Genomic DNA, 13,944 nt, shown 5'->3' with positions numbered 1-13,944 from the left:
AATTGGAGGAAGGAAAAAGAAAACAAAACAAACCTTCAGCTCTGAAGTGTCTTCAGTTGCTGCATGATAAATAGTAGATTTTTAACAGCTGGCATTTGATTTGTTTTGTTTTTTGTTTAGTTTTATTTCTTTAATGCTGAAAGGAAGATAGTTCTAAGCGATAGAGATTATGATTTAGCCTATTGAGATTTGGGTTAATAATGTTTCTCACTGCTTTCAGAAGACTGAAAAGTCAGAAGATCTCTCCTGATCTAACTTTGACCCAGAATATCTCTGTCCCAATGAACAAATATTTCCAGATCTGCAGAGCATCAAGAAGTTTTTCAAATACTGCAGGATATCATTCAGCCTCTCCGCTTTGTATCTGGAAGGGATCACTGTAGTCATTTCACAGACTCCTGTGTCTTACTTAAACAGAGAATTCTGCACAGCTCAGAGTTCCAGCATGATAGTGATAGACTTTCAGTAAAAGCATTTTCAATATATTGGCCATCCATGAATACAGTTTTAAACACAAGAGGTTGAGGTTTCCCTTGGTAACTCTGCATGGCACTGGAGCATGTGGAAGTCTGTTGCCCCAGTTAGGTTACACCCTTAAAAAGTCTGGTAAAGAGGAATGTAAATGAATAATTAAAAAAAAGAAAATTCAAATGTGTCCATGTCTTTAGATGATTAGAAGTGAAACTAGTGTGTGCAGTGTAAAGCAAGGCTTTGCATTTATTTTCAGAGTGGCTGCAAGAGCGCAGTTGTTCGAAAGTGCTGGTTCACTTAAACAAGTTTCTTCAGGACGGTAAGTGCTACAAACTGTTCGACGTTCTGTAAAATCCTTTCTGTTTTGCTGGCCTCAGGATTGAAAATAAGTGTTGGAGCTTTGTTCTGTGTCTTTTGGACAGCATCATGTGGCATGTGAAATTTTTTTTGGTTTACAAAGTTCATCCTTTCTTCAAAAGAAAGCTAAATTTCACAGAGAATAGCAGCCAGTCTGGTTATTCTCTCACCTGGGGGAATAGTGAGAGAGGCTCAGGTCAGCTGTCTGCTTAAGGACACAGACACAAGAGAAAATTACCTGTATTTAAATTAAGATGAGGGTGCTGTATTTTCTCCATACAGCTGTTTGTATGGAATGGCTTCAGCAGAGTAGCAAACCTGCTAGTTGATGGTAATTTGCTCATATAGGCAGGTCTGGAATAACATCTACTTTAGAAAGTTCAAGATTAACTTGATCAGGATTTCTGTCTTTACCATCACACCTTCCATGTCTCGGTGTCTGTCTGGAGAAACTGTTGACCTTTCTTCTTGGTAGTGTGCAGCAGAAAGTATTGGCATTTTCTTCACAATTGTTTGCATTTACTTCATTAATTTGATTCATTTTTATATTAAATGAATTTAGAATTTTCTAGTAAGTGTTTGTCTAGGAAGCAGTATCTTCTGTACATTACTACTTTCCTTACAATTAATAGACAAAGCAGATAAGTAAATAGATGTATGAAAACATCTGTCTCTCTTCTCACTATCCCAACATTTAAAATTCTTTGAGACAGAGCAGAGATTTAGAGCTTTACTCACTGATAAACCCATAACTTACCAGAACCGTTGAGCCATGAAAAAGAGATGTCAATCCATGAATCCAGAAGTAGTAGCCTAAAGTAGCACAGAGGTAAAGGAAGATGCCAACATGCTGAAATGTTTGGCCATGGAATGTGTCCATCCTCTCTGGCAGATCTAGCAGGAGAGGGAAAGAAAAAGCTCTCCTGCAAAGGCCTACTGATTTTGTGAGAGAAGCAGCTTTCAGGAATCAAGGCTCTTGTTTTGTGTAGTACCATGAACTGTAAAATGAACAAGAAGGAGGATGGCAGGGGACGAAAGGGGTGTGAAAAGATCAGGGCAATAATTTAAGGAAAAAAATATAAAAGAAGGGTCTGGAATGTTCTTAAGCCAGTGCCCTAAGTTGAAAGCAATGACTGCTTCACCAGTCCTTCCTCATTTCATCTTCAACGCTGTTCCTTTTCTTATTTTGTATTTCTTCCTTCTTTCAAACTCTCCTCTGTTGTTCCTTCAGAGCCTGTGCCATCTGTACATAAAATGCATGTAAGAAGCAAAAATCTGACAAAGGAAAAAGTAGCAGTTTGGTAATGGATGTTGAGAGGGGATAACAAAGCTGAAAACACTGAAAGGCTGAATAGCTCCTATACTTCAGCCTTCATAAGAAGGCAGAAGAGCAACAGGAGCAAGGAAAATGGAAAAAGGGAGGTTAGCAGGCAGAATGAGGAAGAAATCAGTAATAGCTCAGCTGTTCTTATAGTGCTGCTTAAGTCTGAGTGTGATTTTTCAATTCAGAACCAGCTATTATTTAGCTGCATTTTATGAACATGAAGGCTGATTTTAAAACTGTAGATTAGACTTTGTTGTTTTGGGGTTTTTTTTGGTTCTGAAGTATGTAGAAATCATGGTAATTACAACTTCGATCATGCAGTAGAAATGCCTCCTGTGTTCATAACTCTGGTAACTAATGAATGTATGCAGGACCAAGTGTAAGGCAGAGAAACTATTTTTAAGCTTCCTGGTTTGATACCAGAAATACTCAAGTCAAGACAGTGTTGGACTCTGCATGGGTAATTTACCCTGCTAAGATAAATTTCAAGCTACTGCTTACCTATGCATTATAGAATGTAAGTAACTTCATCCCTGCTTCAGGCACCTGTTGCCCGCTGTGGTTTTTTGCACAGGTGGCAGATCAAAAATACCTGTATGGTTTTGCAGTCTCACATTGTTTTCTGTATTGCAGCAGGTAATGCTGCACTTGAGATTTTACTGCCACGGTGGTCTGGTCCTACTTAGTTTCTTCTTATATTCAGTGTTTGCAACCCTGCTTTCTGACTTTGTATGATGCAACAGGTCTCTAATGAGTTGTGTGTCCTCGTTTTAATGCATTATTTGACCTGTTTTCTCTCTTTGTATACATGAGTATATGCTCCTGTAACACTAAGGGACTTTTCTAGTCAGAAAAACAAGAGACCACAGTATGTGTGTTAGGATTGAACAAGGAAGACCAAAATTTGATGCCCTGTCCAGCCTGTGTTCTCTTTTTCCGATTACAGAGTTACTTTGACTTCTGTCTTCCTATTTCCTGATTTGAAGTTTATTATTCATCAGTTTCCCTTACTGTGGTATTAAGCTACTGTGTACAGTGAAACCAGTCTCTGTCACTAATCTAGTGTACACTTGAAAAGGCTGAAGAAGCTTTTTTCGTATTTTCACAAATGCTACAGTTAGATAAGTCAGTCAGGCCTGAGGTCTGTTTATTTCAGATTCTGTACAGAAATGCACCAGCGTATAATCCCTGACTCTACATATTCTTGACTTTGATTTAGACCTACACAGAAAGTTAAGTCTCCTGAAGTGAGAAACTGCATTAGAAGAAGAATTTTCATTAGAAAATGGGAAGGAGTAGGTGACAGCAAAAGGCTCAACCTTTCAGCAGGATCTCTAGGTGCCAGGCTGGGACTTCAATCGGAGCAGACTGATGTTTTGAAGCACTCTAGACCCATGGTCCCTTCCCAAATATATGATTAAATATTCTTTTCCAGTCATTCTTCTTTTTTTATTTGCATGCTATATTTTGCATCCCAAACCACCTGGAATGTCTTGCTCAGACCAGACCAGTATGTTTTACTCAGGTTTGGTTTTGAGTCTTCCATCTCCAGGGCTCTATAAAACTTTCTTCTTCCTGTAGGATAATATTAACTGGTGAGTCATCTGAGAGAGATTCATATGTTTTTCCTCATTCATTCCTCTTCTGGCTTTGTCTTGCTAGACTGAAAAGTCATCAGGGCAGGAGCATACTTTTAAAGCTTGTTTATCTTTCAAAACAGTTATTATTACTATTATGGTTATTAGAGTCTCAGGTATTGTTGACTGTGTGTAGTCAAGCAAAAGAATTTATGATCTGATGTGTACTGATGTGACTGCTAGTGTATTTATCCTTATGGGCTCAAAACAACCAAAATAGGAAGTAAGGAAATGGAAAATGCATTTTTCTCATCTGGAATCTACCCAATAAGGTCATGGAAAGAAGGAATTTCTAGGAAATGTGGATAACATTTTCTGAAGATGCTGGTTTTTTTCCTCTGCCCTAAACAACATGAATCACACTCCTCTCAGGTTATTAGCATAATCTTAAAAGAACTGTAATAGATGATGGTGATGTTATCACGTGCTTTTTAACAGCCTTGTTTCTAGGGAGAACAGGATTAACGCCATGAGTAACAATGTCCATTTTTGTAATCACAAACAAAATGCCCAAGAACCTGCAAGCTCATTTCATGAGCAGTGCCTCCAGATGGACAGGGTTGAAATGAGTAATAACAAATATGAGAACCTAAATAATCAAATCAAGTGTGGAAGCAATAACCAGGTGCTTGAAAATTGCTCCAGAATTATGAGTAAATATTCTTAAATCTGTCTCTCATTATACCATCACAGATGATTTGTTGATAACTTTGGAGTATAATTGCACTGCCTCAGGAGCAGGGTAGTGTGAAGAATCCTATCATTCATTAGCTTTTGAGAAACTGACTTCTTGTGTTTCTTTATCTGTGTAAATGTCAAGTGCTGAGAACCTTTCTCTTTCTATAGGAGATGATTTTAGAGGTCTTTTCCAATGTTAGAAATTCTGTTATTGGATAATTCTAAGACAGAGTCTGTTTTCTTGTCTTTTATTTTTAAGGTAAACATCATTGAATCAGATAAAATTGGAGGTTGAAAACAGAGTAGCTTATTAGGCATTAGAGAAGAGAGGAGAAAATTGCATTAACTTCTTGACGTTTTCTAAGGGCAATTAAAACATGTCATATTTCAAGAATGACTTAAGAAATTCTACCTCACATTTAAATATTGCCTTAAATGTCTTTTGTCACAGTATTATTCAGGTGTCCTGTTATCAACATGGGGACCTGACTTGATAGTAAAATTATTCAGATTTTAAATAATCCTTGTGATTTAGTAAATTCATTACCTACTATTTTGTGTTCATTACAACTACAGCAATCTTTAACAGTTACTCTACTGTTTCAGATGTGTAAAATCCATGATTATGCCACACAGGTGTATTGGGTTTGCATAACAAGGAGTCATGCATGGATCAACCCATCCCAGCAGGCTGTTTCGTCATAGTGTTACTGATTTGGGTCAGGATAATTAGAATATCTGTAGTGCTTTCTGTAGGCTTTGAGGAAAAAGAAGATTAAATAATTTCAGTTAATGTGTGGCCTTCGGGAATGTTATCTAAGCTCCCTCTCTATATACATTATTATGTGTAAACTTGTACAGATTAAATAGAGTAATGAATCAAGACATCTATCTTGTCAAGTGTAGGTGGCAAACTCTTCACAATAGGAGGCACCAAGGAGTTCTTTTGGCAAAACTCTACTCAGAGCAGTCTACACCAGCCAGAGAGCAAGCTAACATTTAAGCAAAGTGAACAAACAGGGATCCAGTGCTCATCTTCTTGTAGTTAGCTGATGGGATGTAACCAGGATGACAGTACTAAAAACCAGAAATATTTCCCTGAAAATAAACTGCCCCTTGGATATCATACAATTCAAAATTCCTTATCTCCTCTGAAAATCTCATCCTGAGAATGTAATCCTTGAGGAGCTATTAGTTCTCTTAAGATGAAGGCAAAACATGCCATTTAGTCAAGTCATAAGTCAGAGAACCAACAGCAAAGCTTTTTATTCAGTGGGACAAATCATCTCTGGAAAGCTCTCACATAAAAACTTCAGAATATGTCCGTCCACTCTCATACCCTTTTAAAGGTTCAAATGAATGATGATAATGCTTATGATGTGGCACTGTTAATTAATCTATCATGCACCTCTTTTATCTCACTATTTTGGAAGAAAGACATGATAGATTACATGCCAGTTGCATATACACACTCTCAAAAAGTATGCAAAAGCTTTTCAACTTTGCCACGGGTCACATATTGGGTCACTGAGATAAATCCTGGCTAGAAGGGAACCTCAGTTGGCAATTCCCCATCATACCACACAAAGGTGAAATAATCAACAAGTTCATCTTCACTTAGTGTAGTGTGGGTTTAAAGAAATTCAGAAAGATTGGTGGCTCATGTAAAATTGTTCTGAGTGTGTAAGTTAAAGTCAAGGTATTAGGTGAAGTGCAGGAATCTAAAGAGAACTCCTAATTTCAATCTTCATGTTCAAACTTTCATTTTGTACTTCTCAGAATCACAGTGCCAGACCCCAAGAGGTGACTTTTCCTGTCCTCCTTCTCTGGCACAGAATCATTACTCCTTTTTGTCTCATGTTTACTTTCTAAGTATTATTTTCCTCTGTAGACCTTTTAGCAATAGTTTCTCACAGGTCAAGTTTTTAGACCTTTAATGACTTGATGATCACTTTGGAATTTGTCTCCATGCAATCCATGGCTTGCTTCAAAAAGTATGCTCATTTCAGTACTTATTTGAATGAACGACTTCATTTTAAAAGTCCCAAATTATATTCCTGTTTAAATATCTAAGTGGGATGGAGTGCTCTTTTCTGCAATAACATGCTTGTTAACTCCAGTAAGCTTGAAGTTATTATCTACTATAATTCTACTCCTCTGAATTGCTGTCATTATCATAGAGCATTTGTACATCTGCTTTTTCCTATACTTCCCAGGTTTTAATTTCCTTTATACCTTTTTCCTTGTTATCTCATTTATTGCAAGCCTGTATTTTTTTCTTTCAGACAAGCAAAAGCCATGTATTCCTGTAAGGCTGAGCATAGTCATGAGCTGTCTTTCCCACAGGGGGCAATATTTTCCAATGGTAAGATTTGTTCTACATTACCTTACATGTTAAAAAGAACCTATAAAAAACTGAATTGTATTGCAAAATGGGGGTGTAATTCCCTTTTTAGCTCTCAGGTTTTGCCCTGATTTTTCAATTGCTCTTGAATAAATACCATCTAAATAAATATATGTAGCATGTATGGGATTTTTAACAGTGTTAAAAGTTGTGTATGTGCTTTTTTGCAGTGTATCCATCAGTGGAACCAGGCTGGTTAAAGGCAACTTATGAAGGCAAAACAGGACTAGTTCCTGAGAATTATGTTGTCTTCCTCTAGTAATCTTTAGTGGACAGCAATATCTTCATGGTATCCATGGTAACAAATAATAAGCACTATGATTTTTATCTGACACAGATATGGGATCAGCCCCTTAGCTGAGTGGTAGATTTCCTTCAGATGCTGCAGCTGCAGGTTACAGAGCTCCCTGACAACAGAACAGAATGTGATGAAACAGTTAACAGTTTCTGTGCTGAGGACGGTACTCTGTTTAAATAACTTCCATTGTTTGAAAAGGGTTGTTCTGTTCTTCCTTTATGGGTAAGGAACTCTAGAGCAATAAAATAAAAAAAAATTGCTATTTAGCTGCAGACTTTCAGGTCTGAGGATGTTGCTTACAGAAATGTGAAATTTAGAGGCAATGCACTCTATGACATTTCTTATAATCTATGGTTTTTAATATGGAAAATCGTGGACTTTTTCATAATGTAAGTACTACTTCTATTCTGATCTGAATTCTCCCTTAGAAAACTTGATTCTAAAATTGATCCTAATCATTTCATATAAGAAACTACTTTACTGTAAATCAGAAGTTGGGACTTCTGTTAGTCATTGAGTTACAATATGGTATAGAATTTATACAGCTGATAATATCAGTTTATACACTGCCTGCACAGTGAATGCTCATTCAAAATGTGATATGTTTAATGAATGTTTCATTGAAATATTTAGTAGATTTCTTTCCTACTTTCTATATCAGCATAGATAATATTAACAACTTTTATTTCAATGATAATCATCATCTGGAAGATATTCTCTCTGTGTCCCAGAACATCTGTGGAAAACAAGGAGATGCTGAATCTGGACTGATTGGGAGTCATGTGAAGTGAGCAGTGAAAAACAGCAGTATGTTTTGAAACCTGAGATAAATTGTAACTCATTCTTTTTTCATTGCAAGTAAGACAAATGACCTGTGAACTAGCCAATTTTATAAGCTATGAATGCTAAAAGCTCCATGTAGCAGTAAAACTACTTAGTGTTATTTCTCCTGACTTCTGCTAAAATATTTGACAAAGATTCTCTCCTTCCACAGAATAAAAAATCCTTACTTTTCAAAGGCGTTGAAAAGACCTATTGATTGTTCCTGGTAGGACTGAAAAGAAAAAATAATAAATAAAACCAAGTCAAAGAAAACCCCAGAAACCCTAAGTAGCTTTCTCAGTCTGAGCAGTTTTCTTGTACACCTTGAGGGAAAACATGCACTGCTTGCGTGGCTACTTACCATTCCTGATTGAAAACTGTGACATTTGACCTCCATCTTAGTATTTCTTCAACACCAGTGCTTCCAAAAGTATTCACTGGTTCATAGAACTATCTAGGCTTAGTTTCATAGATATGTCAAAGCTCAGTTCTTTCTTCAGTAGCAGAAATCAACATACAAACCATCTGTTGATTTCTAAGTTGTACACTGCTTGAAGAAAGTTTAAAGAGGAATTGCTGTTAGGGCTAAAAACATCAGTAATTTTTGACTTGCTGCTTTTTTCTTTCCATAGGCTTTTTCTTATTTAAATTGAAAAGTAAGATTCATTGCCAACACAAAGTAGCACATCAGAACTTTCTTTACTTATATGTAGTGCATTAATTGTTCAGAGCAGTTGCTGGATTTCAGGCTGGTGGCAGAATCCTGCAGGATCTTTCTCCTCACTAATTCAATTATTAAGTGATGATCAGAGAAAGAGAGAGGCTCAAAGAACATCTTTCCAAAAATTGTTTTTTCATAGAGGGAATCTGAGCAAGACTGGCTGCAGGCAGTTGAGGACAGACCCCAGGCATTAGTGACTGAGTGACCTGGGTTCTTTCTTCACCCTAAACAGTTTTATTAATCCCAAAACACATTTCACTTCATCTTAAATCCAGACAGTGCCCAGTGCATTGTGATGAAGGGTTGTTCCAAATGGCACTGGCAGAGAAGGCAGACTTGTGTGTGCTCATCTAATTTGCCCAGAGCAGATGTGATGGGAAGTGAAGGTCTTTCCTCAGCCAGTTGAATCTTTCTTCATTTTAAGGCAAGCCAAGTTTTCTTAGTCTAAGCTATGCCTGAGACTGCCTTTGCCCTGAGAAGATCAGCATGGTTTTGGTTGTGTTTTTGCTGTATTTCACAATCAAAAAGCTGTAAGCTATCAAAAGTTTTGCCTCTGGTGACCTTCCCAGGAAAAGTGCTGCTGCAGACCAAAAGGAACAGAAAAGGAAGCAGAACTTTGAACAGAGGCTGGGAGCCCAGCACATCTCACACAGGCAGAAAAATGCAGTAATCAGGGGGGAAAATCCCAGCTTCTGTCTCTTGCATGGGGTCAGTAGAAAACCTGTATTGAACATCCTTTGATGACTCCTCAGACTTCTTAAGGGCAATTTAATTGTTGTGAAATTCTTGAGGAATTATGAAATAGAAAATGTAAAAAATGTTTGCTCTTACTTGCTTTGTTCTAGCCTGATTTAAAAATAAGTGGGAAAAAAACCCTAAGCTTAGGTAATTTCACATCCCCTGTATATGTCTCACAATTCTCCAGTACTGTGTTTTGAAAGCAGCTGATCTGAGTGCAAGCTAGAGAAGTCAAATATGCCAAGTTCATTAAAATTTTTGTAAAATTTCCAAGTTCAGTTACAGATTAAGCAAGTAGAGCCTGTGAGGGGTGAGGGGAAGGTTGTAGAAAGACCTGGAGGAATCCCTGTGGAGGAGAGGTGTTCATGTGTTCCCACACATTCATCTCACATTAGACCGAAATTAGGATTGGAGAAGACAACTTCATAAGAAACTGGATTCCATTAATGTGCTGCTCACAGAACAAATCTGTGTTTTCCTCTGCAATGCTCTGCAGCTTTGTCAGGCCCTTCTCCCAAACTAGCCATAAATAACTTTTAGGTCATTTAGCTTTAAAATGGCATTTCAATCTGCAAAATGTTATCCCCGTTCTTACTTACAGTTAGCCACTCACTCTCCAGGAGTAGGGGTTTTCATTTTTGGAACTCTGTGGTTTTTCTTGTACTCTCCTCTGCAGCAGGTAGTAGCACTTTCTGTAGGGTCTCACTGCTGGGTTGTGGGTGCCCCAGCCCTTCCCTGCCTTTAAAGAGGGAGTCTGTCTCTACAAGAAGCTGAACAGTGAACCAGAAAGCTGAGTAAGTAGGGCTGCAAAGACTGAAGTGGGGTAGGGGGCAGCACCAAAGCTTCTCTAATGATGATACTCTCAGGCCTGACCAAAAATCTTTTCCGACAATAGCAAAGAAACAGAAATCCATATAACATCTAAATGGAGATAAAGTATTTTGATAATGCCTTACCAGACAATTAGGCAATCTGAATTAAATTAGTTCATAGTAGTGATTTACTATTCTTCATGGAAGTCAGACTCACTCTACAAGCAAAGGTTAAACACTTCTAAAAATTATTATTATGATTATTATTATTATTTTTATTACTATCCTTCCTAAAAGGATGCAGCAGGTTTGTTCCAAATATCACTGTAGAACTCAAGGTAGATTATACATGGTTGTTGTTGTTTGTCTTGTAGAAATAATGTCTGTACCCACAACATATAATTAGCCTTGTTTTTTCTTTGTTAAACATTTTGATACATGTTGCAGCACAACATGAATCAGATTAATAGTGTGAAGGATATATTGTATCATAGATATGTAAAATATATTAATATTCTATATTCACACTTTTTGTTAATGATGATAAAGATTACATTTTTAGTGTGTAATTCCTTTGAGTTCAGTATTAAAATGTCCTTGCCATATTTTGGCATTTAGAGTTATATGTAACAAAACTGTTAAATTAAACCATCATTATTACTTATGTCCCTAACTAATCTATAATGTTCATTGTACAATTATTTCTGGAAAAAAAAGATGCACAGATTTGCTGACGAGCACTATTCTATGATAGTAATAGTAACTTATTTTCCTTTTATATATTTTCTGGTGCTAATCTCTATTCTTTGCCTGTAATTGGATTGAATTGTAATGTGCCTTCAGGAAAGACATATTAGGAGAGGAAAAGCTGTAAAATTCTGTAGTTGAGAACAGTAATTACAACAACAAAAAAAAGCACTGTATGGTAGTAATTGGTTTGTTTGTTGTTAACTTTTCTCCCCTGGCCTATTTTCTACTTAATAAGATTTCATCAGAATAAATAATGAAACTAAAAAGCACATTGTTCTTGATATTTCTTTTCCTAAAGCAGAAGGTTGTGCAATTTTGGCTTGAGCAGCAAGAAGAGAAATCCCAGCTGGGGAGCACATCCTCCAGACTGGGATGGATCTTCTCCACTGATGGAAACTCTCAAAGTTCTAGTGAAGTCAAAAACAGACCTTTGTCAATTGATAGTGAAGGTTTGCTGGCCAGAAGCCCCTAGAAAGGAGGTGGAATATTCTGCTAATATGATAATCTATGACCCAGCTTGGCGTTGTCCTTTCCTTAAGCAGAGGGGCCTGGATCAATTGTTCAGTGGCCAGAGATGAAAGCCATAGGCAACCTTAGTCTCTCTCTGGCTGGTCACAGAGCCCTGAAGATGGTGCTGCTGCAGCAGCATCCAGCCCATCCAGCTCCTGCTCCTGATTAAGTCGACTGTCACTCAGGCTTTGTCTGTACCCATTGGGAGGTCTCTTCTTTTTTTGTTTAAGATTTTGCATGGGCTTTGGGAGTTTGCTTTGTTTTGTTTTAGTAACATGCTTGACATCCGAATTCAGTCACTGAGGATCATATCTGTTCTTTAATTGTCCTGTGTGTGGCAGTGTTTAATAAGCCATTACATTATTCTTGTTGTTTTAAGTGCAGAGCACAATGCTCCAACCCTTGGATGCCTCAGCTGAAAGCTGTTTTGGCTCTGAAACTTCTGCAAGTGTTTTATTGGGAGTTGTCATCAAAGCTCTGGCACTAAACATAGCACCATTATTTCTGCAAGAGTTTCTGTTGGAGCAAAGGGCAGAACAGCTGAACGAGGCACATGGATAGTTTCAATTTTCAATCATATTTATGGCAATTTTGGAAGTATTAGAGTTTATAAGGGTTACTTTAGATACTATATGGTATTCTAATAGGAAAATATATACAATCAATAACTATATCTATTTAATAAAGTCCTACTAAATTATCATATTGAACTCTCTGTTTATTTTGTAGTGTGGTTTCAATAATTATCTGCACTCTGTATATATCTACATGTAAATAACTAGCATGACATGCATAAGCTGACTTTGCAGACATAATTCTATGTTGTACTTTACACTGTATTTCAAAAATTTGAAAAAATGTTTTTCAAAATAAAAATTCTTTATACACAAACTGGATTTTTATTTGTTTTAAATTTGGACTCTGGTTCAGCTTTTTCTTTTTTTCCAAGTAATAACACTTTGGTTCTACTTCTATCCATACCTGCATTTTAGAGTAACATTTCAGCCCTGAGAATGCTTTATGTAGATGGGCATGTGAATACCAGACAATAGTCTGTCATACAATGTCCTGATCACGTGGAAGTCTCCGAAGATGTGGTTTTTGAGGAAAAGAAAATGACAGCTTTGGATGCTATGTAGCAAGAAGCAGAGCCCTGGGAGGCAGAATCTGGCTGATGAGGTCTTTGCCTCTGGAATTCAGCAGGTGGATGGACTCAAGGGAGGGTCTTCCATGGCTCCATTCCAACAGCACTGCCAGGTGGGGGAAGCAAGGGAATGCAGTGGCCTCTGTAAGTTCCCTTGTATGCCCTCCCCAGCATCTCTGCAAGACTTTTTGCCTCAGTTTTTACAGCCCATGGGTTGGAGTTACAGCTGTGCCCCAGGAACAGGAGCTGTGAGGTGGCCTGCTTTGCCTTTTCTCTGAAGGAACTCACCAGAAACTCAGGAGACTTTAATATCCCTGAAGCAATCAGGCTTTGTTATTATACAGACTAAAAAACCTGTGTTTCTTAAACAAGATCAAACCAGCCAGATGATAAATTCTTTCCCTGTTCACCGTTTTTGGGCTTGGTCAGTGCAGAAAACTGCAGGAGGCCAGGGAGGATGGATACTGCTCCTGCACCCATGACTGCCAGCTGCCAGCTCCTGCCCCTGGCACACTCAGGCTGCTGTGCCTCCTGCCTGCCAGCCTCCTCCTGTGTGGGCGCTGTGCCCACAGCTCTGCCCAGGGGCACATCAGAGACAGACAGAAACAAACCACCAGTACCCTGGCTGTAAGTAAAAATGAGACTGTTGAGAAGCCAAGCAGCACGGGCCAGATGGAAAAAGAGTCTTTCCCTTCCGATGCTTTCTAGCGACTGCTCCGAGGTGAAACCTGTATTTCACAGCTCTCCTTGCTTGAGGATTTGAGAGATGTGGACTCTGCCAGGGTTCCCCTTGGGACCAAGGGATGCAGTTGAGCTGGCAAAGCCCCTTCTGGCTGTATTAGTTCAGCTGGAAAAGCCTGAGAAGTACAGGGGCTGCAGCAAGGGATTAGAGCTGAGCTGAAGCTTAGTGCCCTGACTTCAAGTGTAGAGACCCACCCCTGAATGAACCGTTCCTGAGTGTGGAACAATAGCAATGGAAGCTGTCACCATCACTCCCTGCAACACTCCCAGGTGCCAAGGGGGCTTTTGGGAAGAAGAGAAGAGCAAGGACAGATGCCCTGAGGCACCTGCCCTTCTCTGCTGACCTTTGTGCCTGGTGAGCTGGGCTGTGCCTGTGCCTGCATCAGCACTGCCACAGCTCCCTCTGGGACCAGCCCTTGGGACTGGGTTCCCCTCCACTCCTGCTGGGGCCCATGAAAGCAGCAGTGTTAGGAGCTGGAAATGGCACAGATGCCCAGTTCTGCACTGTGAATAGGCACAAGAGGAAATGGAGAATAT

The 13,944-nt window shown here is 38.6% G+C and overlaps 1 protein-coding gene across 3 annotated transcripts in view; it reads left to right on the top strand.

Moving 5' to 3' along the window:
- The window catches only part of ARHGAP42 (Rho GTPase activating protein 42), a 145,147-nt gene extending 132,153 nt beyond the window's left edge, over positions 1-12,994 (top strand). For 2 of the 3 annotated variants that reach the window (XM_030960727.1, XM_030960709.1), the window contains 3 exons: positions 728-790; positions 6,753-6,832; positions 7,042-12,994. In XM_030960727.1, the coding sequence (XP_030816587.1) occupies positions 728-790; positions 6,753-6,832; positions 7,042-7,130 (232 nt within the window). In that variant the 3' untranslated portion in view covers positions 7,131-12,994. The remainder of the gene's footprint in view (positions 1-727; positions 791-6,752; positions 6,833-7,041) is intronic. The other variant, XM_030960718.1, reaches the window with a different exon arrangement.
- Positions 12,995-13,944: the final 950 nt, after the last annotated feature.

Source organism: Camarhynchus parvulus, chromosome 1 (assembly GCF_901933205.1).
Source record: "Camarhynchus parvulus chromosome 1, STF_HiC, whole genome shotgun sequence".
NCBI classification, from domain to species: domain Eukaryota; kingdom Metazoa; phylum Chordata; class Aves; order Passeriformes; family Thraupidae; genus Camarhynchus; species Camarhynchus parvulus.
The sequence above is the reverse complement of the archived record's forward strand: the minus strand, read 5'-3'. Positions and strand labels throughout refer to the sequence as shown.